General features: G+C 39.5%; 1 protein-coding gene across 3 annotated transcripts in view; it reads left to right on the top strand.

Annotated features, from left to right (window-relative positions):
- LOC116567580 (vasculin-like protein 1) overlaps positions 1-23,279 on the top strand; it is a 61,702-nt gene that overhangs the window by 12,697 nt on the left and 25,726 nt on the right. For all 3 annotated transcript variants that reach the window (XM_032302721.1, XM_032302722.1, XM_032302723.1), the window contains exons 2-5: positions 8,276-9,286; positions 9,857-9,971; positions 13,406-13,535; positions 13,876-14,162. In XM_032302721.1, coding sequence (XP_032158612.1) covers positions 9,912-9,971; positions 13,406-13,535; positions 13,876-14,162 — 477 coding nt within the window. In that variant the 5' untranslated portion in view covers positions 8,276-9,286; positions 9,857-9,911. The remainder of the gene's footprint in view (positions 1-8,275; positions 9,287-9,856; positions 9,972-13,405; positions 13,536-13,875; positions 14,163-23,279) is intronic.

Here is a 23,279-nt window from a genome sequence, read left to right on the forward strand (position 1 = left end):
CTCAGCTGGGTAAGCAACTGCCTTCGGCTCAGGTCATGATCCTGGAGTCCTAGGATCGAGTCCCACATCAGGCTCTCTGCTCAGCAGGCGTCTGCTTCTCCCTCTGACTCTCCCCTTCTCGTTTTCTCTCTCTCATTCTCTCAAATAAGTAAAATCTTTAAAAAAAAAAAAAAAAGAAAGAAAGAAAAGAAAAGAAAGAAAAAGAATTCTCCCAGAATAGTACTAAATAATTCTTCTGGCTTTGTATTTAGTTTTATCCATCCTTTGGTTAAAATGTGATGTTTCTCATTTTTTAAATATTTGGTTTATTAATCTTCAGATCAACATGTGGAATAGTATCACTTTCATTTTAGAGGTAAAGAAACTGGGAGCTACCCATCAGATTTTGGAACTAGGACGTATCTGTGTTCCTTGGAGTTATAAGAGAAAAGTAATTTGCTATGGACCAAGGAATAAATGGGGAAGTGAGAGGCACCTGGGTGGCTCAGTGGGTTGAGCCTCTGCCTTTGGCTCAGGTCATGATCTCAGGGTCCTGGGATCAAGCCCCACAATAGGCTCTCTGCTCAGCAGGGAGCCTGCTTCCCCTCTCTTTGCCTGCCACTCTGCCTACTTGTGATCTCTGACTGTCAAATAAATAAATAAAATCTAAAAAAAATAAATAAATAAATGGGGAAGTGAGAAAATGAAGACACTAAGGATACATTGCTCTTGACAGAAGTTTATTAAGACCGAAGGGAAGTAAACATAAATAACTAAAGAGAAATAGACTCTAGGAAGGGGTTTTGCTTTAAAGTTCGGGGAGAAGTGGGTGTGGGTTTTGTTGTTGTTGTTGTTGCTGTTAATTCAGGTGAAACCAGTGTAGATGGAGGTTGAAATTACCAGAAGTAGCAGATGGTGACGCTGCTGGACTGTGAAGAAAATGATAGATTGAAATCAAGAACACAGAATAGTAAAGGGAGCCTAAGGTAGAAGAGATTGAGGGAAGGTCCTTGGCAGGGACATTCTCTCCTTGCATTACAAGCTTATAATTAAAGGATAAAATGAGATCATGTTGTGAAGTACTTTGTAGATTTCCAGGTGTGTATAAGTGCCTGATAAGTCATGGGTTTAGAAAAGGTAAGATATTGAGCAAATGTTTATGAATGGGTGCTTGGATCCAGTATTCAGATACAGATAATCCTGATATATATGTTGCAGGGAGAGAGCAAAAGCAGTTACTAAAACCTGAATAAAAATTGATGAGATAGAGCATTGTTTATACATATATATAAATTTTTTTAATATTTATTTATTTGTCAGATAAAGAGTGAGAGTGAGCGAGCACAAGCAGGGAGAGTGGCCGGCAGAGGGAGAAGCAGGCTCCTCACCAAGCAGGGAGCCTGATGTGGGACTCATTATGACCTGGGTCGAAGGCAGACGCCTAACCGACCCAAGTGTCCTGAGCATTGTTTATATTTAATATTGACTATTTCTCTTGACTTAAACTGCTTTATTATACTTTTTTAAATTGTGGCAAAATATACTTAAGATTTACTGTTGTAACCATTTTTAAAATTTTTTATTTAAGATTTTATTTATTTGTCAGAATACAAACAAGGGGAGCAGCAGGCAGAGGGAGAAGCAGGCTCCCTGCTGAGCAAAGAGCCTGATGGCAGGTCTGAAGCCCAGGACTCTGAGGTCATGACCTGAGCCAAAGGCAGATGCTTAACTGACTGAGCCACCCAGGTGTCCCTCTTGTAACCATTTTAAAGTATAAAATTTGGTGGCAATAAATACATTCACAGTTTTTTGCATCTGTCACCCCTGTCCAGTTACAGAACTTTTTCATTATCCCAAACACAAATCTCTCATTCATTAAGCAGTCACAGTTCCTTCCTCCCAGGCTCTGGTAACCACTAATCTGTGTTCTGTCTCAGTGGGTTGGGTATTTCATACAAATGGAATCGTAATATGTGTCATTTTGTGTATTTGGTTCTTTCACTTAGCTTAATGTTTTCAAGGTTCATCCATGTGGTAGCATGTATCAGTACTTCATTCTTTTTATAGCTTGGTAATAGTCTATTACATGGATATACCACTTATTGTTTCTCTAATCATCTGTTTGGACATTTGGTTTCTTTCTTCTTTGTCGCTATTATGAGTAAAGCTGCTGTGAACATTCACTTACAAGTTGTTGTGTAGATGTATGCTTTCATTTCTCTTGGATATATACCAAGGAGTGGAAGTGTTCATTTATATGGTAACTCCCATGTTTAACTATTTGAAGAACTGCCAGTTGTTTTCAGCAGTTAGACAATTTTCTGTTTCTGCCAGCAGTTTCTGAGGGTTCCAGTTTTCTGCATCCTTTCTGTATTGTAATTTTTTAAAGATTTTATTTACTTATTCATGAGAGGTAGAGGCAGAGGGAGAAGCAGGCTCCCTGCTGAGCAGGGAGCCCGATGTGGGACACCCATCCCAGGACCCTGAGGTCATGAGCTGACCCACAGGCAGATGCTTAAACATCTGAGCCATCCAGGCACCCCTATTGTAATTGTTTGTTTTTTTGTTTGTTTTTAAGATTTATTTATTTGACAGGGGCAGGGAATGCAAGCAGAGGGAACAGGAAAGGGAGAAGCAGGCTTCCCACTATGCAGGGAACCTAATGCGAGACTTGATCCCAGGACCCCAGGATCATGACCTGAGCCAAAGGCAGATGCTTAACGACTGAAGGTGCCCCTCTTTATTAATTTGTAAAAATTAATTCCTTAAACTTTGAATCCTTACCACCTGCTGGGTACCATGTTAGATGAGTTTTAAAGAAGGGCAAGGCAGGATCCTAGAAGCCAATAAGTTTTTGGCCTGCTTGGGAGTTAAGATCAGCGTTTATAACTATTTTGGAAGGAACAAACATTAAGTGCACTAGAAGGCACAAAGTGCCTTGAAGATTTCAGAAGGGGAATTCCTTGTGGGGAAACATTTATTTCTTGACGCTCAGACGGAGGACCTTAAATCCTGTTCTGTAGTTGGTAGGAAGACAAAATTTCTGAGCCAGGGTTTAGGAAGAGAGATCTAGCAGCGAAGAGTAGAGGCTGATGCAGAGGGTGGAAGAGACTAGTAGTCCCTATGAAACCAGTTTTCTTATTGGTGATTGGAACCTGGAGTGATAAATAGAAATGGAAACTTAGGGATGGAATAGACAGGACTTAGAAACTCAAGAAACTCATATGTTTATAGCCTCCCTAGATCTCCTCTCTTCTGACATTTAAACATTGTCTACCAGAGACTGACAATTCCCACAATTCTGTCTCCAGGACAGACCTTTCTGAGCTTCAGAACATGTACTTGATGTCTCATATTAAAATTACATACTTGAGGGGCACCTGGGTGGCTCAGTTGGTTGAGTGACTGCCTTCAGCTTGGGTCACAGTCCTGGAGTCCCAGGATCAGGTTCCACGTTGGGCTCCCTGCTCAGCCGGGAGTCTGCTGCTCCCACTGACCTTTCTCCACTCATGCTCTCTCTCTCCCTGTCAGGTAAATGAATAAAATCTTTAAAAAATTAATTAATAAAATTACATATTTTAGGGGTACCTGGGTGACTGGTTAGTTAAGCATCTGCCTTCAGCTCAGGTCATGATCTTAGGGTCCTCCTGGCTAAGTGGGAAGTTGTTTCTCCCTCTGCCCCTCCTCCTCACTCATGGGTGCATGCATGCACACACTCTCTCAGATGAAGTGTTTAAAATATATGTATGTAAATTTATATATACGTGTGTGTGTTTTGTGTTTTGTTTTAAAGGGGTGCCTGGTTAAGTTGGTTAAGGATGTGACTTGATCTCAGCTCAGGTGTGTGTTTTTCTTTTTCTTTTTTTTTTATAAGATTTTATTTATTTATTTATTTGACAGAGATCACAAGCAGGCAGAGAGGCAGGCAGAGGATGGGGGAGGCAGGCTCCCCGCTAAACAGAGAGCCCGATGCGGGGCTGGATCCCAGGACCCTGGGACCACAACTGGAGCCGAAGGCAGAGGCTTAACCCACTGAGCCACCCAGGCGCTCCCCCCCCTTTTTTTTTTTAACTTAATTGGAGAGAGAGAAGCAAGCAGTGTGCTGGGAGGGGCAAGGAGGGAGAGTAGAAGAGAGGAACAAGCAGACTGTGCTGAGCACGGAGCCTGACACAGGGCTCAATTCCAGGACCTGGAGATCATGACCTGAACTGGAATCAAGTCCAACACTCAACTGATTGAGCCACCCCCAGGTGCCCCTAAACCAAGATTCTTTTTTTTTTTTTAATGATTTTATTTATTTATTGGAGAGAGAGAACGTCAGAGGGAGAAGCACACTGCCTGCTGAGCAAGGAGCCCCATGTGAGACTCAATCCTAGGACTATGGGATCGAGACCTGAGCCACCCAGGTGCCCCCTAAACCAAGATTCTTAAGACAAAAGTCATCCCGCAGTTATGTTTTGTTTATAAAAACCTATTACGTGGATATTGTTATCATGTATTTATTACTGGGAGTTAGAGGTATAGACATACATTAAAAAAAACAATTCTAGGGGTTTCTGGCTGACTTGATTGGTGGAACATGTGACTCTTGGTCTCAGTGTTGTGGGTTTGAGCCCCACATGGGGTGTAGGGATTACTTAAAAATAAAATATTTAAAAAACAAAAACACAAACAACTCGGATTACACTGAAGGAACAGCAACCAGTCAGCTTTTACTCCTTATATTAGGAATGATATGGTCATTTATGTAGTTGCATAAGCTAGAAATGAGCCCATATTTCTCCTTTATATCCATATCCCATCAGTTATGAAGTTCTATTTATTTTTCTTCTTAAATATCCTGTGAATTGGGTGTGTCTTGTAGTCACTCCTGATTTTAAAAATCTCTAGTCTGGGCCACTGAACCAGTTTCAAGAGGTCATACTTGAATTAGCTTGAATTAGCTGTTCTTTTGTGCACACCTTTTTTTTTTTTTTTTTTTTTAAGTCTGAGCCAAAATGCTAACCGCCCCGTCCCAGTTCACTAACGAAGCACTTCTTTGCTAACCAAGAGCAAATTACAGGCAGAGATTCAGTTTCTCTTCTTCACCTGGAACCTTTTTGAAAAGGAGAGTTTTCTGATTTACATTTAAGTGTCTTTGCTATATAATAATGTATACAGGTCTATTCAAGTTTTCTGCTGTGACAGATTTGCCAACTAATAGAAGTTATCTAATTTAAGATTTTCAAATTTATTAGCATATAAATTGCTAATGTTATTGTTTTGCTCATAATATTTCTTAATCTGTTGTTTATGTCCTCTTCTTCATGATGTCTTTTTTATTTGTATCTTTTCCCCTAAGCAGTTTTACCAGTTTGTCTCTTACTAATCTTTTAATTAATTATAAATTTTTAAAATTATCTCCATTATTTCTGACCTTTTTTTTTTTCAGCTTTCTGGCTTTTGAGGTTTTCTAGGGGGGTTGTTTGGTTTGGTTTGGGTTTTGATTTTTCTTTTTTTTTTTTTTTTTTTTGGTCTTTGTTTTTGTTTTTTGAGAGAGGGAAAGAGATGACCTAAGCCAAAATCAAGAGTGGAAAGCTTCACTGATTCAACCACTCAACTGTCCCTTTTAGTCTTTTTTTTTTTTTTTTTAAGTGGTCTTAAAGCTTATTTTCCATTAAGTACTGTTCCACCCTATTATATTGCAGATTTATTTGTAGTAGTTTTTTGTAGTTCTGCTTAAGTGTGTTGAAAGTTTCTTTATCAGAACATCGTTTCTCCCACAGTAAGTTTTGATCAATACCCAGTATGTAGCTAAATTCCAATTACCTCTTCTTCCCTTACATGAATTCCTTCCTCACTGCACCCAGGTTGCAATACCTGTATAAAGCACCTTGCTACATGGAAGCCCTCAACTTCTTGCTTGGCCTTGTCCCTCTGCCAGGAGTCTTCCTCATTCTACTCTGGCTCCTGCACTCTGAATTGGGCTGCCCTTCTAATTGGACATTCACCTTGTGTTTCTTAATGGGCTCTGACATCCTGCAGTGGTCTCCTGCCATACACACATTTCCCTATCCTTCATCCTGCATGGACACACTTCACATCCTGATTAGGTCCCAGCACCCTGCTCTGTGCCTCTGCTGCCCATAGATCTTACCCTTGTTTGACCCCGCCTAATGGCTTTGGACAGGATCTCTTGGGGGGAAGAAGGAGAGTGGGCACTGCAAGAGAAATGTCATTTTCTTTTTTTTTTTTTTTTAAAGATTTTATTTATTTGACAGAGAGAGATCACAAGTAGGCAGAGAGGCAGGCAGAGAGAGAGGAGGAAGCAGGCACCCTGCTGAGCAGAGAGCCCAATGTGGGACTCGATCCCAGGACCCTGAGATCATGACCTGAGCCGAAGGCAGCGGCTTAACCCACTGAGCCACCCAGGCGCCCAGAAATGTCATTTTCTAAGTTTAATACAGTATGGTTACAGAACATAGACTATTTTACTCTTTGGAACAGAGACTTTAGCTAGTATAAAATCAGCTTTTATGACTTTTATATATGCTGAAGGAATATATGTACTCTGGATGATTGATAGGTATTTATGTATATGTATTCACCTTATAAATTGCAAATCTTTTACTTTTTTTTTTTTCAAGATTTTATTTATTGATTTGACAGAGAGAGATCATAAGTATGCAGAGAGGCAGACGGGGGTGGTGGTGTAGAAGCAGGCTCCCCGCCAAGCAGAGAACCCGATGCAGGACTCGATCCCAGGACCCTGGGATCATGACCTGAGCCAAAGCCAGAGGCTTTAATCTACTGAGCCACCCAGGCGACCCTCTTTTATTTAACTTTTTTGTGCTTGTTCTGTTAATTACTGTTTTAAGTATTATAAGTATATAGGAAGTGTAGAGACCAGTGAACTTGTGGAGACTGGGGGGAGTGATGGTACCTGGAGAGAGCTCAGAAGCTATGCACACTTTTCTCACCTCACCCGATGTATCTCTTAAATCTGGCTGTTGGTTGATATCCTTTATCATATTCTTTTAATAAACTGGTAAATGTTTAAAAAGGTGTAGACAGCAAGTGAATAGCCATGTATTTATCACTTACCTTCAGAAGTAATGCATTACAAGGATGCCTGGATGGCTCAATTGGTTAAATGTCTGCCTTTGGTTCAGGTCATGATTCCAGGGTCCTGGGATTGAGTAAGGCATTAGGCTCCTTGCTCAGTGGAGAGCCTGCTTCTTCCCCTCTCTCTGCTGCTCCCTCTTCTTGTGCACGTATGCTCACTCTCTCTCATTCTCTCTGACAAACAAAATCTAAAAACCAAAATAAAACAAAAGAAAGAAGGCATTGCAGTTGAAGCCACCCAATACCTGTTTTTTATTCTTTTCCTTTCATTTCCCCACAGAGGTATTTACTGTCCAAATTGGGTATTTCTTATTCTTGTAAACTTGAGAAATATCCTCCAAACTAGACTTTACCAGTGTAGACCAGGATTGCCTACAGATGCAAGCCTCTTCTTATATCAAAAAACTTTGTAGCTCATAGAAGAATGTTGGGAATTTGCCAGAGAAATGTTTATGTCATCTCTTACAGCATATCTTAAGTCAGAGCCTAAGAGCTTAAGTCTTTCCATTGATAACTAGGTATCTGAAGAGGAAGGAATGCTATAACAAATGACTTGTTTAAAAAAAGATCTAGTTGTGGGACGCCTGAGTGGCTTAGTTGATGAAGCATCTGCCTTTGGTCCAGGCCATGATCCCAAGGTCCTGGGATCGGGTACTGCATTGGGCTCCTTGCTCAGCAGGGAGCTGCTTTCTCTCTCTCCTTCTGCCTTCCCCATCCCCTGCTTGTATCCTCACACTCCTTCTCTGTGTCTAAATAAATAAATAAATAGATAGATAGATAGATAGATCCAGCTGTGGTGCTATTAGTTGATGACTACGGTAATAAGCAAGTTATATGGCTGTGTGATTACTTAGAGTAAGTTATTCCCATGTATGAGAGAAAATGTAGATCTAACACATTCATTAATTTGCATTTCTGAATTACCTTTGGCAGCTAATAACGGATGAGGTTATATAAAACAAACTCAGTTCAGGTGACTTGTCTAAAACCCATTAAAAATTCTTAAAATAATTATAGCTAATTATGTTGTCATTATAGATGGTGACACATTAAATTGATGTCTAAATTGGTCTTAAAATTTTGATTAGTAGTACCTTTTACTGACTGATAATTTGTATCCCATTTTAGCAATTCTGTGTAACAGTGATTTTGCTTCTTGTGATACTGTGCTATTTTGCTTTTTTATTTATAGTGATAGATTCCTGTGGCCTTTTAAGTGATTGAATAATGATGGAAATGGATCCAAAATAATAAATGACTACTCTACTAAAGCAGTAGAAGACTCCTCGTATCACCTTCCAGCTCAATTCAGTCTTCAGGAGGAGGCGGAACAAGTGAAATAGAGAAGACTGAAGAGAAGAAGACCTCACTTTGGAACTGTTTACTCCTTGACTTCTTTATTTCTACTTGTTTTAATTTTGCTGTGAATTTAAATAGTGAAAACCAAAGAAATAGAAGATACATTTGGGAGCTTTATATAACCCAAGAAATTTGCCTTGAAAGCTGCTATTCTTTGGAGGAAAACATACTAAGTTCCTGTCTGATTAAAAACAAACAAGATTCCTATGTCCCTTAGATTCTGAAGAATAAAACAGATATAAATACATATCCGCACACTTTTTAGCAGCTCTGTAGGAATAATGAGATTTATAAATTAAGGGCTTTGTTATGTGGATGTTTTGCCACTGGAATTAACTGCTCAGAAGATCTTTTATTGCTCTCTAATGCTATATTTTTGATCTGTGGCTTTGATGGCATTCGCCCACACATGAGTTTATCTCTTTCCAGTTATGACCTTGTTATGAACAGTGTTTGCACTCAATGTGCAAATGTCCATGTATTATCTATTTAAACAGCATCATAGTGCCATCACTCAAGGAAGTTGAATGAGGTGAACATAGACATAGCTCTTTCCCCTTCCCCCCATTTTTTAAATGTAACAAATACTTTTTATGTTCCCCTTCCCCTTCCCCTTTCCCCTTCCCCTTTTTGGAAACGTGTCAGGAACTAGATAGTTTAAGATGAGCAATTGAGGAGACTTGAAAGAGTGATACAGACAGAGCCTGGCTTCCTTGTGCTTTATCACAAGGCGTGCTGCTGGCCAGCCTATTTAAGCACCCTTTTAACAAGAGAACCTCGTGGGAAATCCAGCTGGCAGACTCAAGGAGTTCGGGAAACAGGACCACAGAGGTTACACTCTGGGGTAAATATTCTCCTATGTCTAACTTCAGAAGAAGACTATGTATGTGTATCTTGGAAAATAGCTACTGTTTTCTGGTGTATTTAATTTTGAAGAGCCTTAGTGGGGTAGTGGGAGACACCAGTGGATCTCCTGGGAAAACTGGTGCTAGTGGGTATTTGAGGGAATTAAAAGAACAAATCTTGAGGGATTGTATCTTTAAGATCTTTTCTGCTTTTGCCACGAATTACCAGAGTACCAGAAGCATATTAATCTCTTCATAAGTACCAGTAGTTTTAAGTAGGTGTTTATTCTTAAAGTTCTTCTGTTAAAACTCAAGAATTCATTAGTCATATAACCTTCCAGGTCTGTGTCATACTTTTCTGTTTATGTGTTTTTCATAGTCATTATTCATGGACTGTTGCTTTTGTTTAGAACTTCTTTGAGGTTATAGAGCCAGATAAGTAGTCTTAGAGAGGCTCAGAGATAGCAGGTCTTTCTGTAAAGAGGGAATCTTAGAGTAATCACAGACTCTTTTTTACATTGGTATCAGGTCCCTGCAAGTATAACTGATTTGAGTTTTCTCATTTTCAGATCCTGGCCATGAGGTTGGATGCCTCACCTTGCTGAAAAGAGACACTGGACCTAAATGGCGCAGCATGACTTTGTTCCTGCTTGGCTAAATTTCTCAACACCACAGTCAGCTAAGGTACTGTTCTTCATTACTATAGTAACCTTCCAAATACCAGTTCTTTTTATTCCCAACTTATTGATGGCCTCTGTTTTACTGTCTAGCTGTTTTTGTGTATTCAATCTTGCCTGAGGGTTTAAAGTATGTTTTCATAGACATATTATATATGTTTTCATAGGATATAAACATTTTAAGTTATTGTGGACCCCACGATTGCCAGGTATCTCCTCATCCCCTTATTTCATTATATGCTAAGCTTTCCTCATGTGGCACACTTAAGACTTCCTGGATTAGAAGCGCCTAGGTGGCTTAGTTGGTTAAGTGTCTGCATTCATCTCAGGTCATGATCTTAGGGTCCTGGGATCGAGGCCTGTGTAGGACTCCCTGCTCAGTGGGGAGTTTGCTTCTCCCTCTGCCTCTTCCTCACCCTCTCCCCCCACCTTACTCATGCTGTTCTCTCTCTCTCTCTCTCTCTCTCTCTCTCAAATAAATAAATAAAATCTTTATTTTAAAAAAGGTTTCCTGGATTAACTGCACTACACTTTGGAACCAAAACATACCTGCTGATCTATTATTTAGGTATAGGGGGCAGAGGTAAACACGAAATGGTTTTTTGGGGAAATGGACCTTTGGTGTAAATGCACATTGTAGTAGTAGATGAGGAGGATGAAAAGGGAGAGACATTGACTATTTACATGGATCTCAGATTAAATCCTAGAAATTCTGTTTTAGGGGTGATAATCTACTTAATGATTTCAGGGGAAACTGTATGTTACATTAGGAATAAAAACAGCCAGTTCATATAGAGTAAAGTAGCCCAGAGTGGATTAGTTGTACTCACAGTGCAGAGAAGAATGGCCTCAAATATTGGGGCACCTGGGTGGTTCAGTTGGTTAAGTGTCTGCCTTTGGCTTGGGTCGTGATCCCAGGGTCCTTGGATCAAGCCCCACATCTTGCTCAGCGGGGAGCCTGCTTCTCCCTCTCCCTCTTCTTCTCCCCCTGCTTGTGCACTCTCTCTCAAATAAATAAATAGAATCTTAAATTAAAAAAAAAAAAAGAAATAGCCTCAATTATTGGTAAAGAAACCTTTGGGAAGCTAATAAGCTTAAAAATGCTTCCCATTGGGACGCCTGGGTGGCTCAGTTGGTTAAGCAGCTGCCTTTGGCTCAGGTCATGATCCCAGCGTCCTGGGATCGAGTCCCACATTGGGCTCCTTGCTTGGCAGGAAGCCTGCTTCTCCCTCTGCCTCTGCCTGCCATTCTGTCTGCCTGTGCTCACTCTCTCTAGCTCTCTCTCTGACAAATAAATAAAATCTTTAAAAAAAAAAAAAAAAAAAAAGCTTCCCATTTTGCCAACTAATAGAGGAGGGACACATGCTGTGTAATCTAAAAAAAAAAAAAAAGGCCTATCTTCCCTTATTTTTAAAAAATTTTATTTATTTATTTATTTATTATTATTATTTTTTAAGATTTTATTTATTTATTTGACAGACAGAGTTCACAAGTAGGCAGAGAGGCAAGCAGAGAGAGAGAGAGAGAGAGAGAGAAGCAGGCTCCCTGTGAAGCAGAGAGCCTGATGCGGGGCTCGATCCCAGGACCCTGAGATCATGACCTGAGCTGAAGGCAGCGGCTTAACCCACTGAGCCACCCAGGCGCCCCTAAAAATTTTATTTATTTTAGAGAAAGAACACAAGTGGGGGAGGGGCAAAGTGAGAGGGGGGAGAGAGAATCCCAAACAGACCCTACACTGAGCATGGAGCCAGACACAGGACTCAGTCCCAGAACCTTGAGTTCATGACCCAACCTGAAATCAAGAGTTAGACACTTAACCGCCTAAGCCACCCAGGCGCCCTCCCCTGTTTTTTGTTTATTTGTTTTGTTTTTAAGAATTTATTTCATAGAAAGAAAGAGAGTGCCCCCACTTCAGAGTGGGGGTTGGGGCAAAGGGAGAGGGAAAGAATCTCAAACACAGGCCTCTATCTCATGACTCTGAGATCACCACCCAAGCCAAAATCAGGAGTCAGACTCCCAACTGACTGAGACCCTTGCCCTTACCTTGTTTTTAAATGGGAATTTTGGGGCAGATGTTCCTGATCTATTTAGACCCATAACATTTTGCTCTAAACTTTATTTTGAGTCGTCCTTTGGAGATTCCCAAGATCTCCTAATTGACATAATCTGACCCAAAGCTTGGGGGATGGTGGGCCTGAGGGATTAGTTGTGGGACCCAGGAAGGCATTATTATTTACAAATAATAATCTAGCACAGTGAAGTAGAGTAAAAAGAATTGGGAAATGAGATTTCACTATTTCCAGTAAAGCTGCAATGAACAAAGTTCTGCAGTGTTGGGATAAGGATAGACAGAAAGCAATGGAATAGAATAGAGAATTCAGAAATACTTCTGTACATAGATATTTTTTACTAAAGTGCCAAGGTAACTTAATGTGGAAGTGATACTCTTTTTTAGCAAATGGTTCTAGAACTGGAGATAGATAGATATGAAGTGAGAACCTTGACTTCAGCCTTTACTTCATACCACATGCAAATAAACCTGAAGCGGATCATAACCTAAATTAAAGAGCTAAAAACTATAAAACTAAGAAAATAGATGCAAAGATGTCTGTGCCTCAACCTGTAGTTTTCCTCTATGCCTTTGTCAGTTATATCCATATTTTTCATACCTTTTAAGACTTTCTGTCTCTCTTTTGAAATTAAAGAATGCTCTAAAAATAGTAATAAAATTTTAAAATTTAGTAAAAAGAATGTTCTAGAATAAAATTATTTGGAATAGGGAGGTAAATGAAAGTTCATCTAGAACTGCTTCCTTTTCATTGTATAACCGTAAAGACTTATTTTCCCTGACTTCTTTCCTCATGTGTAAATGCATAAAATGAAGCTGATGCCAAATTATAATTCTCTTATGAATATTAAGTAATTTTTAAGTAAGTGTTTGGGTTTTTTTTAAGATTTTATTTATTTATTGGGTAGAGTGAGAGCACAAGTAGGCAGAACAATAGTCATGGGGAGGGGGAAGCAGACTCCCTGCTGAGCAGAGAGCCCAGTGCGCAGCTCCATCCCAGGACTCCAAGATCATGACCTGAGCCGAAGGCAGAGGCTTAACCCACTGAGCTACCCAGGCGCCCCATAGAAATAAGTGTTTTATAAAACTATAAAAACCATGTAGTTGTTACTCACGAAAGTGCTGTGGTATTTAAACCATTTCTCTCTCTCCATTTGCAGAATAATAAAGTTGCTTAGAATTTTTTTTAACCAAGCATGTTGCTTTTCCTTTCCTGTTACAAGGTTAACCTAGTATCTTACGTGTAAAATTTGAGAGCTTATTTTAATGGATATTGACAGAGCTTTTTTTTTCTTTTATCCTCTCTGATGCAAATAATTGAAGAAATTGTTATCTTCTTAATCTTTTTGCCTCCCTATATTTGATCATCTTAGTCACCTACAGCCACCTTCGAAAAACACGGAGAGCACCTACCCCGAGGAGATCGTAGGTTTGGAGTAAGCCGTCGTCGACATAATTCCTCTGATGGCTTTTTTAACAATGGACCTCTGCGAACTGCAGGAGGTGAGCCATGCCCAGCTTCCATGACTATATTTAACTATAGTTAAGCCCACATAGAGGCTACATGTCCATGACCTTGATAGGCTGTTCTTAAAACAAGTTTCCCAGTTAGATCTTCAGTTGTCGTTATTCAGTTACATTGGCTTTCTAACGTTCTTGTGCTCTCGTGTGTCATTTATTCAATTGAAGATCTCATATAGAAATTACATTAAAAGGAAAAGATAATTCTGTGGACTTAATCTTTTATTTAAAGAAAAAAAGGGTCTCCTGAAGGGCTTTTGGAGTACTGCAAATCAAATCAGGAAGCAAAAATCTAATGTGTTACTTGTCCTTACTATTCCAGATTCCTGGCACCAGCCCTCCCTGTTTCGCCACGACTCTGTGGACTCTGGTGTCTCTAAGGGAGCATATGCTGGAATCACAGGGAACCTATCTGGTTGGCATGGTTCTTCCCGAGGTCATGATGGCATGAGCCAGCGTAGTGGGGGTGGCACAGGGAACCATCGCCACTGGAATGGCAGCTTCCATTCCCGGAAAGGCTGTGCCTTTCAAGAAAAGCCACCTACAGAGATTAGGGAAGAAAAGAAAGAAGACAAGGTGGAAAAATTACAATTTGAAGAGGAAGATTTTGTAAGTATCAAGGTTTAAATGTGTGGTTAAAACCTAAACAAATAATGTCATAAATAGAAGACCTTGTTAATAATGAGAAAGTGTTGAAGAAATTACTAAAAAGGAAGTCCCTAAGTTTAGATTTTTATTGCTTTTAGAGGGAAAGAAGTTGATTAGTGTAAAGGTGATGACCAAAGTTCTTAAGTAACTTTTAGCAAATCTCCATTTTTCATCTTTATGCTTTTGAAACTTTAAAAAATTCATTTCCTTTAAGTTTTATAAGGTTCAACATTCAAAATTCAATGTTCAGGTTATGTAAAAACGTGGTCTTCATGTTGACTTGTCTTTCTCTAACTACCATAAGAGGTTTTTTACTCTTGACTTTTTCCTCTTAAGTTGTGATGTTATAAATATGCAGTTGGGAGTGCCGATGTATACAGTAAAACTTTGCCATTGTGTATTGAATTATATGACTTTTGGCTTCTCAAAGTAGAGTTTTTAGTGCACCTTAAAAAAAGTATTCTGGGGGCGCCTGGGTGGCTCAGTGGTTAAGCCGCTGCCTTCGGCTCAGGTCATGGTCTCGGAGTCCTGGGATCGAGCCCCGCATCGGGCTCTCTGCTCAGCAGGGAGCCTGCTTCCTCCTCTCTCTCTGCCTGCCTCTCTGCCTGCTTGTGATCTCTCTCTCTGTCAAATAAATAAATAAAATCTTTAAAATTAAAAAAAAAAAAAAAAAAAAAAGTATTCTGTATTGTATTTATTTTTAAGATTTTATTTATTTATTTGACAGAAAAAGACACAGCAAGAGAGGGAACAGAAGCGGGGGAGTGGGAGAGGGGGAAGCAGGCTTTCCACTGAGCAGGGACCCCGATGTGGGGCCCAGTCCCAGGACCCTGAGATCATGACCTGAGCTGAAGGCAGAGGCTTTAACCCACTGAGCCACCCAGGCACCTTTGATTGACAGAATTTAATAAGAAGGCCCATTATCAATTCTGTGGCATTCCCAGTGGGAAATAAATGGAGAACAGAAAAAAAATGTGAAAGTAGCACTATCTATGCCTGCTGAGTGATTTAAGTGGAAGTTTGCTGTCAGTCAAACCTGAGCCAGGTCAGTAAGGGCAAATTAATACTGCATTTATGTTTTAAAATACCTTTTTTTTTTTTTTTAAGATTTTATTTATTTATTTGACAGAGATCACAAGTAGGCAGAGAGGCAGACAGAGAGAGAGAGGGAAGCCGACTCCCTGCTCAGCAGAGAGCCCGATGCGGGATTTGATCCCAAGACCCTGAGATCATGACCTGAGCCGAAGGCAGCTGCTTAACCCACTGAGCCACCCAAGTGCCCCTTTAAAATATCTTAAGTGTACATAAAGATATGTACATAAAAGGAGGAACGTATATATAAAAGGAGAAACATAAAAATGTACATAAAGGAGAAAAGTGGTCAAGTATACACATCATCAAATTAAAGCTTCCCTAATCCTACTAACCTCACTACCCTCCCCAAACCCCCCCAGAGGTGATCATCACCTTGACTTCTGTGCTTTATCATGTTTTTGGTAAACTTTCACTACATGTATGTATCCATAAACACTCTACACTAATATCATTTTCCTTCATTTTGATGTTTATATGGATAATATCGTAGTTCTCTTTTATTTGCTTAAAATTGTTTTGAGATTTATCTGTATTTGATACATAATAACAGTAGACCGGTGGTTCTCAACCAGGAGCAAATTTGCCCCCATTGCCTATCCCCCCCCCCCAACCAAAGGCACGTTTGGCAATATCTGGAGAAATTCTGGTTGTCACACCTGGAGATAGTGCTATGGACATCTAGTATGTAGAGATCAGGGCTGTTGCTAAACATCGTATAATGCACAGGACAGCCCCATAACAAAGAATTGCCCAACCCCAAATGGCAGTATTAACATGATTGAGAAACCTTGCTTTAATTTTTCACTATTATATAATATTCTATTGTGTGACTATACTGGATTTATTTATCCATTTCCCTGTTTGCAAACATTTAGGTTGCAAACAATTGTGGTTTGGAGAACAAATCTAAAGGATTGGAACTGAGGTAACTAGAGAAGGAAGAGTAAGAAATTTCAATTTCGATTTAAAGCAAATTGATGAATAATAAATAATTTCAAAAGGAAAAACAGCGTAATTGGAGGGAGAAGATAACATTCTTTTTATCAAAAAGATGAGTAAGATCTGGAGATGTGCACATGGAAAAAAAGATGATACATGAGGTTGTTGGATGGGTAAGAATGGAGAGTGATGTATTCAGAGAGGGCCCTAGAACCTATGGAAATAGCTGTAAGGAGGCTGGGAAGTAAATGGTTGAAGAAGAAAAGTGTAAGTGTACATACACTCAAGAACACTCAAGAAGTGTACACTTAAGAAAGTGTAGTTAACCAAAAATAGTAAAATCAAGGTATTTTGGGGACAAATATTTTATATATTTTTTATATATTTTATAAATTTTCTATATATATTTCTATACTGTACAATGTATAATTAGAAAAGTTATTTTTTGTTTTAAAATGGTATTAGTTTGATGTAATAAACCATCTTACAGTTACCTTGGACAAGTTAAATAACCCTGATTTTCTCAGGTGGCTCAGCCATTAATCGTCTGCCTTTGGCTCAAGTCACAATCCCAGGGTCCTGGGATCAGGCCCCACATTGGGCTCCCTGCTCAGCAGGAAGCCTGCTTCTCTCTCTCCCACTCCCCGTTTGTGTTCCCTCTCTCTATCTCTCGGCCAAATAATAAAACCTTAAAAACTAATTTTCTCTGCATTGTTACATAGATAGTAATGTCTACCTTGCAACATTAAACAGTAAAGATCACCTATGTCGATATTAACTGGGAGCATCTAGCTGCCTCAGTTGGTAAAGCATGTGACTCTTGATCTCAGGGTTATGAGTTTGAGCCCACATTGGGTATAGAGTTTACTTTTCAAAAATTCTGTTGTATTTTTATGTGCTTGCAATAAGCAGTTGGGAAATGAAGTTTTATAAAATGCTTTTTGTAAAGCCAAAAAATAAAAACTTTTAAAATTGCTTAGGAATAAAATGTTTAGTAATAAATTTAACCAAAGATGTGAAAGATCTCTATACTAAGCCAAAAAATACTGCCAAGAGAAATTAAAGATCTAAATGGAAGAGTTATCATTGTGAATGGGAGGCTTTGAATTAGAAGACTGAACGTGGTTAGGACAGCAGTTCTACAGAGTCTGCATAACACCAACCAGCGTGTATTCTTACAGAAATGGACTAAGTTATTCTAAAATTTTTATTGATGTATCACTTCTTTTTTTTTTTTAAGATTTTTATTTATTTGACAGATAGAGATCACAAGTAGGCAGAAAGGAAGGCAGAGAGAGAGAGGAGGGAGCAGGCTTCCTGCCGAGCAGAGAGCCCGATGTGGGGCTTGATCCCAGGATCGAGCTCAGTCCCTGGGATCATGACCGGAGCCGAAGGCAGAGGCTTTAACCACACTGAGCCACCCAGGCACCCCTAAAATTTTTATTGAAATAAAATTTTTTATTGAAAGACCCTAGAATACCCAAAGTGATCTTGAGAAAGAATGGAATTGGAGGACTTACTCTAATTTGAAGACTTAGTACAAACCTATAATAATCAAGATGTTACATTATTATAAGAATAAACTAATAGTGGAGCAGAATAAAGAGCTCAGAAATAAACGTACATTTATATCATCATTTGATTTTCAACAGATACTATAACAGACCAATAGAGAAAGAAATGTGTTTAACAAATGGTACTAGAATAACTGTGTGTATATAGTGAGAGAATAGATAGATAGATATCCCCTACCTCATAGCATACAAAAAAAAATTAATTCGAGAGGAATTATAGACCCAAATGTAAGGCCTAAAACTATAAAGCTTCTAGAAGAAAATTTGGAGGAACTTCTTTACGCCTTAGAGGGTAGGAGAAGATTTCTTTGGACAAAGAGAGCAATAACCTTAAGGAAAACATTGGTAAATTGGATTTCGTCAAAATTTAGAACATCTGCTTATCTCACAGACTCAAAGCAAATACAGAAAATATTTATAAAGCATATCTGTGAAAAGGGACTTGTATCCGTAATATAAATAACTCTTATAACTGAATAATAAAAAGACAACTCAATATATATTTTTCTTTCTCTCTTTGAGACAGTGAGCAAGTGGGGACCTGCAGAGGGAGAGTGAGAGAGAATTTGGGGCAGACTTCAGACCAGTGGTGAGCTGATGGAACTTGGGGCTCGATCTCACAACCCTGAGATCAGGACCTAAGTTGAAATCAAGAGTCAGACACTTAACCAACTGCGCCACCCAGGCACCCATCTTTCTTCTTTTCTTTTCTTTTCTCTTTTTTTTTTAAAGTTTATTTAGGGGTGCCTGGGTGGCCCAGTCACTTGAGCATGGGACTCTTGGTTATAGCTTGGGTTGTGACCTAAGGGTTTTGAGATTGAGCCCTGCATTGGGCTCTTTGCTGAGTGAGGAGTCTGCTTTGAACTGTCTCTCCCTCTCGCTTTGGGCCCCTACCACTCTAACCCCATCGTAGGTCTCCTGTACACGAGCTTTTCTCTTAAAAAAAAAAAAAAAAATCTTAAAGTTAATTTAAGTAATTTCTACACCTGATGTGGGGCTCAAACAACCCTCAGATCAAGTTGCAGCTGAGCCAACCAGGTATCCCAACAACTTAATATTTTAAAAAAACAAGATTTGAACAGATTCTTCACAATGGAAGATACACGAATGGCCAGTAGTCACATGAACAAAATGATGAGTGTCATTAGTCACAAGGGAAGTGTGTAAATTCAGATTATGAGATACTGCTACCCATTCACCACAATGGCTAAAATGTGTAAGTTTGAAAACATTAAATTTGGTGACATTTTTAAGTGTTTGGAACTCATACATAGGAAGAGCATGAAGTAGAAACCATTTTGGGAAAGGGTGTGGCAGATTTTTGTAAAACTAAACATAAGCCTATCCTGTGACGCAGCACTTACAGATATTTACTCAAGAGAAACAAAGGTATATGGGCATTTATTATAATTTTATTCATAAAAGCCCCAAACTGAAAACAGTTTAAATGTCTTTGACACAAAAATAGAAAACTTGTGGGCGTCTGGGGGCTCAGTGGGTTAAGCCTCTGCCTTCAGCTCAGGTCATAATCCTGGGGTCCTGGAATCAAGCCTCGCTTCAGGCTCTTGCTCAGCGGGGAGCCCGCTTCCCCCCCCCCTCTGCCTGCTTGTGATCTCTCTCTCTCTCTGTCAAATATATAAATAAAATCTTAAAAAAAAAAATAGAAAACTTGTGGTATAATCATGAAATGGACTACATGTATTCATTAATAAGGAGTGACTAATAAAAAAACATAATGAATTGCAGAATGGTACATACTGCCTGATTTTGTTTATGTGCTGTCCTAGAATAAGCAAATAATCTATGGTGGAAAAGAAAGTCAAAGCAGGGGCTCCTGGGTGGCTCAATGGGTTAAAGCCTCTGCCTTCGGCTCAGGTCATGGTCCCAGGGTCCTGGGATCGAGCCCCGCATCAGGCTCTCTGCGTGGCAGGGAGCCTGCTTCCCTTCCTCTCTCTCTGTCTGCCTTTCTGCCTACTTGTGATATCTGTCAAGTGAATAAATAAAATCTTTAAAAAAAAAAAAAAAAGTCACAACAGTGGTTCCCTGTGTGGAATGGGGATTGTCTGGGAAAGGGCATGAGGGAACTTTACTGTTGAAGTAGGTAATTTTGTTTTTAGAGAGGTTGAGGAGTTATAAACATTTTTCAAAACTCCTGGAATTGTATACTTAGTATATGTGTGTACCATTGTATGTAAATTTTATTTAAAAACAGATTATCATCACCAAGCATGGTAGAAATAGATAAAATAAACCTCCTGATGTGATGCACTGAGGATGCAACCTCACCTCTTTAAATCCTTACAGGAATGCGTAGCCTGAATCTAACCATGAGAAAATATCACACAAACTCAAGTTGGAGTTCTTCTATAAAGAATTACAAAAGATTCATCAAAAGAACTAGCCTCTACTTTTTGAAAATGTCATGGGGGTGCCTGGGTGGCAAAGATGGTTAAGCGTCTGCCTTTGATTCAGGTCATGATCTCCAGGTCCTGGAATTGAGGCACTGCATTGGGCTCCAAGCTTGTTAGAAAGTCTGCTTCTGCCTCTCCTGCTTGTGCTCTGTCTCTCTGAAATAAATAAAATCTTTTAAAAAATAAAAATTTTATCATGAAAGAAAAAATTCCAGATTAAAGAAAACTAAAGAGATAAGACAACTGAAGGAATCCTGTGAGGAGGACCTTGCAGGCTCAGTTCGTGGGACTCTTGACCTCAAGATCATGAGTTCAAGCCCCGTGTTGGGCATGGAGCCTACTCCCAAAAAAAAAAAGGCAGCATACGATCCTTTGGACACTGGATGAGGGGAAAACAGTGTACATTTTTAAAATTCTGTTTTGCTATAAAACTAATCAGTGTTATAGTTTGAATAAGTGTGACAGATTAGATAGTATTTGTTGATCTTAATTGCCTAATTTTTACAATTATACTGTGATTATGTTAATGTGTTTTTAAAGAAATACGTATTTAAGGATGAGTGGTTTAGGTTGCAAATGGTTCCGGAAAAAATATATTTAGAGAGAATGTTGGAGTAAGTGGTGTAAAATATTGACATGAGAATCTAGACATCTGTGCAGGATGTACAAAAGGATTTTTGTTTGTTTGTTTGTTTGTTTAGATTTTATTTATTTATTTGACAGAACATGAGAGGGCACAAGCAGGGGGAGGGACAGAAGGAGAGGGAGAAGCAGGCTTCCCTCTAAGCAGGGTGCCAGATGCAGGACTTGATCCCAGGACCCTGGGATCATGACCTGAGCCGAAGGTAAGATGTTTAACTGACTGAGCCAGCCAGGCACCCAAAAGTGAAATTATTTCTGGGGCACCTGGGTGGCTCAGGACGGTCTGGCTGGACCAATGAAGAGAGAAACCACACAATAATTTGAACAGGGAAAGTACAGGATTGGGGTAATGAGCGGTTGGCTAGTAATAAAGAGAACACTAAAGGCTATGAAGGCCAATATAAGGGACTAAAGAATATGAAGCCAATATAAAGGATAGCTGATAACCCTAGGGCTAAGCTAGAGTGCCCAAGGGAGAGTCTCCCTCTTCCCCCATCACCACCAGACCTTGTTAAAAAGGACTTAGTTGGTGCTTACTGAGTGACAGAACAGTTGCTCGGGTGTTTTCAGGGAACATGCTGAAATCTGCCCTCTTGAGTACCCGGTAGAGCTGTTCAGATACCACTCTGCTACAAAACCACTCAAGTCAAAGCTCACATGGACTTTAGAACCTGGCTTAGCAGGAGCTGGGTGCCGCAGGAGCCTGCTGAGGAAGCACACTGGAACAAGAAGCAGAAATCTTTTTCTTGCTCTATACTGACAAAAAAGTTAACTTTCCACCTGGCAAGGGAAAAATGTTAAGTGCCCAGACACGTTTATACTGAGTAGGCAAAAAGGATGACTTTGGAACAAAGAAACAATAAGTTGGTAAATGGCACGGAGTACTATCATTATTTATATTAACCAGCCAGTGTATTCCCCTTCTAGAATGTAGCCCCTCACTGAACACAAAACAGTTGGAAATAGGATCCAGATTGAGCTGTGGAGGTGGAAATAGTAGAGACAAAGGAAAGTGAAGGTTGAGATAAAAGGGAGGGAGGAATGTAGCCAGGGCATGAAAGAAACTAAGCCACCATATTTTTTAACACTTTATGAAAATAGCACAACAGAGAGCTCTAAAGCTTCATGTCAGAAAAGCTGTCTTGACATTGGCGAAAACTAATCATATGTAAATGAACATAAAGGGTCAAGAGAATAAGGAGCAGAATAACATCCTTAACAGTGCAGAGTACACCTGTACAGCATGTCCACAAAACAGATAAGAACCTTTTAAAATTTACTTACTACAGTGTTACCATGCTGTTTTAAAATTTAAATGATACTAAGAAAATGGCATAAGAACAACCTAAACCAGAAAAATGTGCTAGAAATCAGGAAAGAAGTATTGAAAAATTTGTTGGGGTGCCTGGGTGGCTCAGTTGGTTAAGCATCTGCCTTCAGCTCAGGTTATGATCCTGGAGTCCCACGTTGGGCTCCCTGCTTGGCGGGGAGTCTGCTTCTCCCTCCAACCTTTCCCCCCTCTCCCTCCCTCCCTCTCTCAAATAAATAAGTAAAATCTTTCTTTAAAAAAGTAATGAAAATTTTGAGGAAAAGGGAGACTAAACAAGGAACACAAGAGAATAATCCGTGTTTTTCAAGGATTACAAGAGGAAAACAAGAATTACAAGAGGACAAAATTTATTAAAGATTTTATTTATTAGGGAGAGAATAAGGGGGATTTGGGGAGAATGGAGGGAGAGGGACAACAGACTCTGCTGAGCCAGAGCCCAGTGTGGGGCTCAGTCCCATGACCTGAGCCAAAATCAAGAGTTGGGCATTTGACCAATTGAGCTACCCCGGCACCCCAGAAGAGGAAATTTTTTAATGAGGGAGGCACAGCCAGTTAAGTGATCGACTTTGTTTCAGCTCAGTTCATGGTCTTAAGAGTCCTGGGATTAAGCCCCAAGTGAGGCTCTACACTCTGGCAGGGAATCTGTTTGGGATTCTGTCTTCCTCCCCTCCTACCCCTCTCCACCCTGTGCGTGTGTGTGTGCTCTTTATTTTTTTCTTCTCTTTCTCAAATAAATCTTTTTTTTTTTTTTTTCTTTAAAGTTAGAATTGAGGGGCTCATGGAGGTCTCATGACTCAGTCTCAGGGTCGTGAGTTACAAGCCCCACATTGAGGGTAGAGTTTACTTAATTTTTTAATGCTTCATTATTTTTAAAAATAATAAAAGAATGAGAAATGATACGGATTTAGTCAAAAAAGAGCATCTATATATGTGTATGTATATATACACACGTGTGTGTGTGTGTGTGTGTATAAAGATCCTGTACACACACATACCCAGAAAAAAAAAAAAAACGCTTAAAGGCTAAAAATTATAATTCAAGAATAATTTCTTGAAATACAGTAAAATTTGAGCTGTGAATTGAAAG

Source organism: Mustela erminea, chromosome 10 (genome assembly GCF_009829155.1).
Source record: "Mustela erminea isolate mMusErm1 chromosome 10, mMusErm1.Pri, whole genome shotgun sequence".
Classification (NCBI taxonomy): Eukaryota; Metazoa; Chordata; class Mammalia; order Carnivora; family Mustelidae; genus Mustela; species Mustela erminea.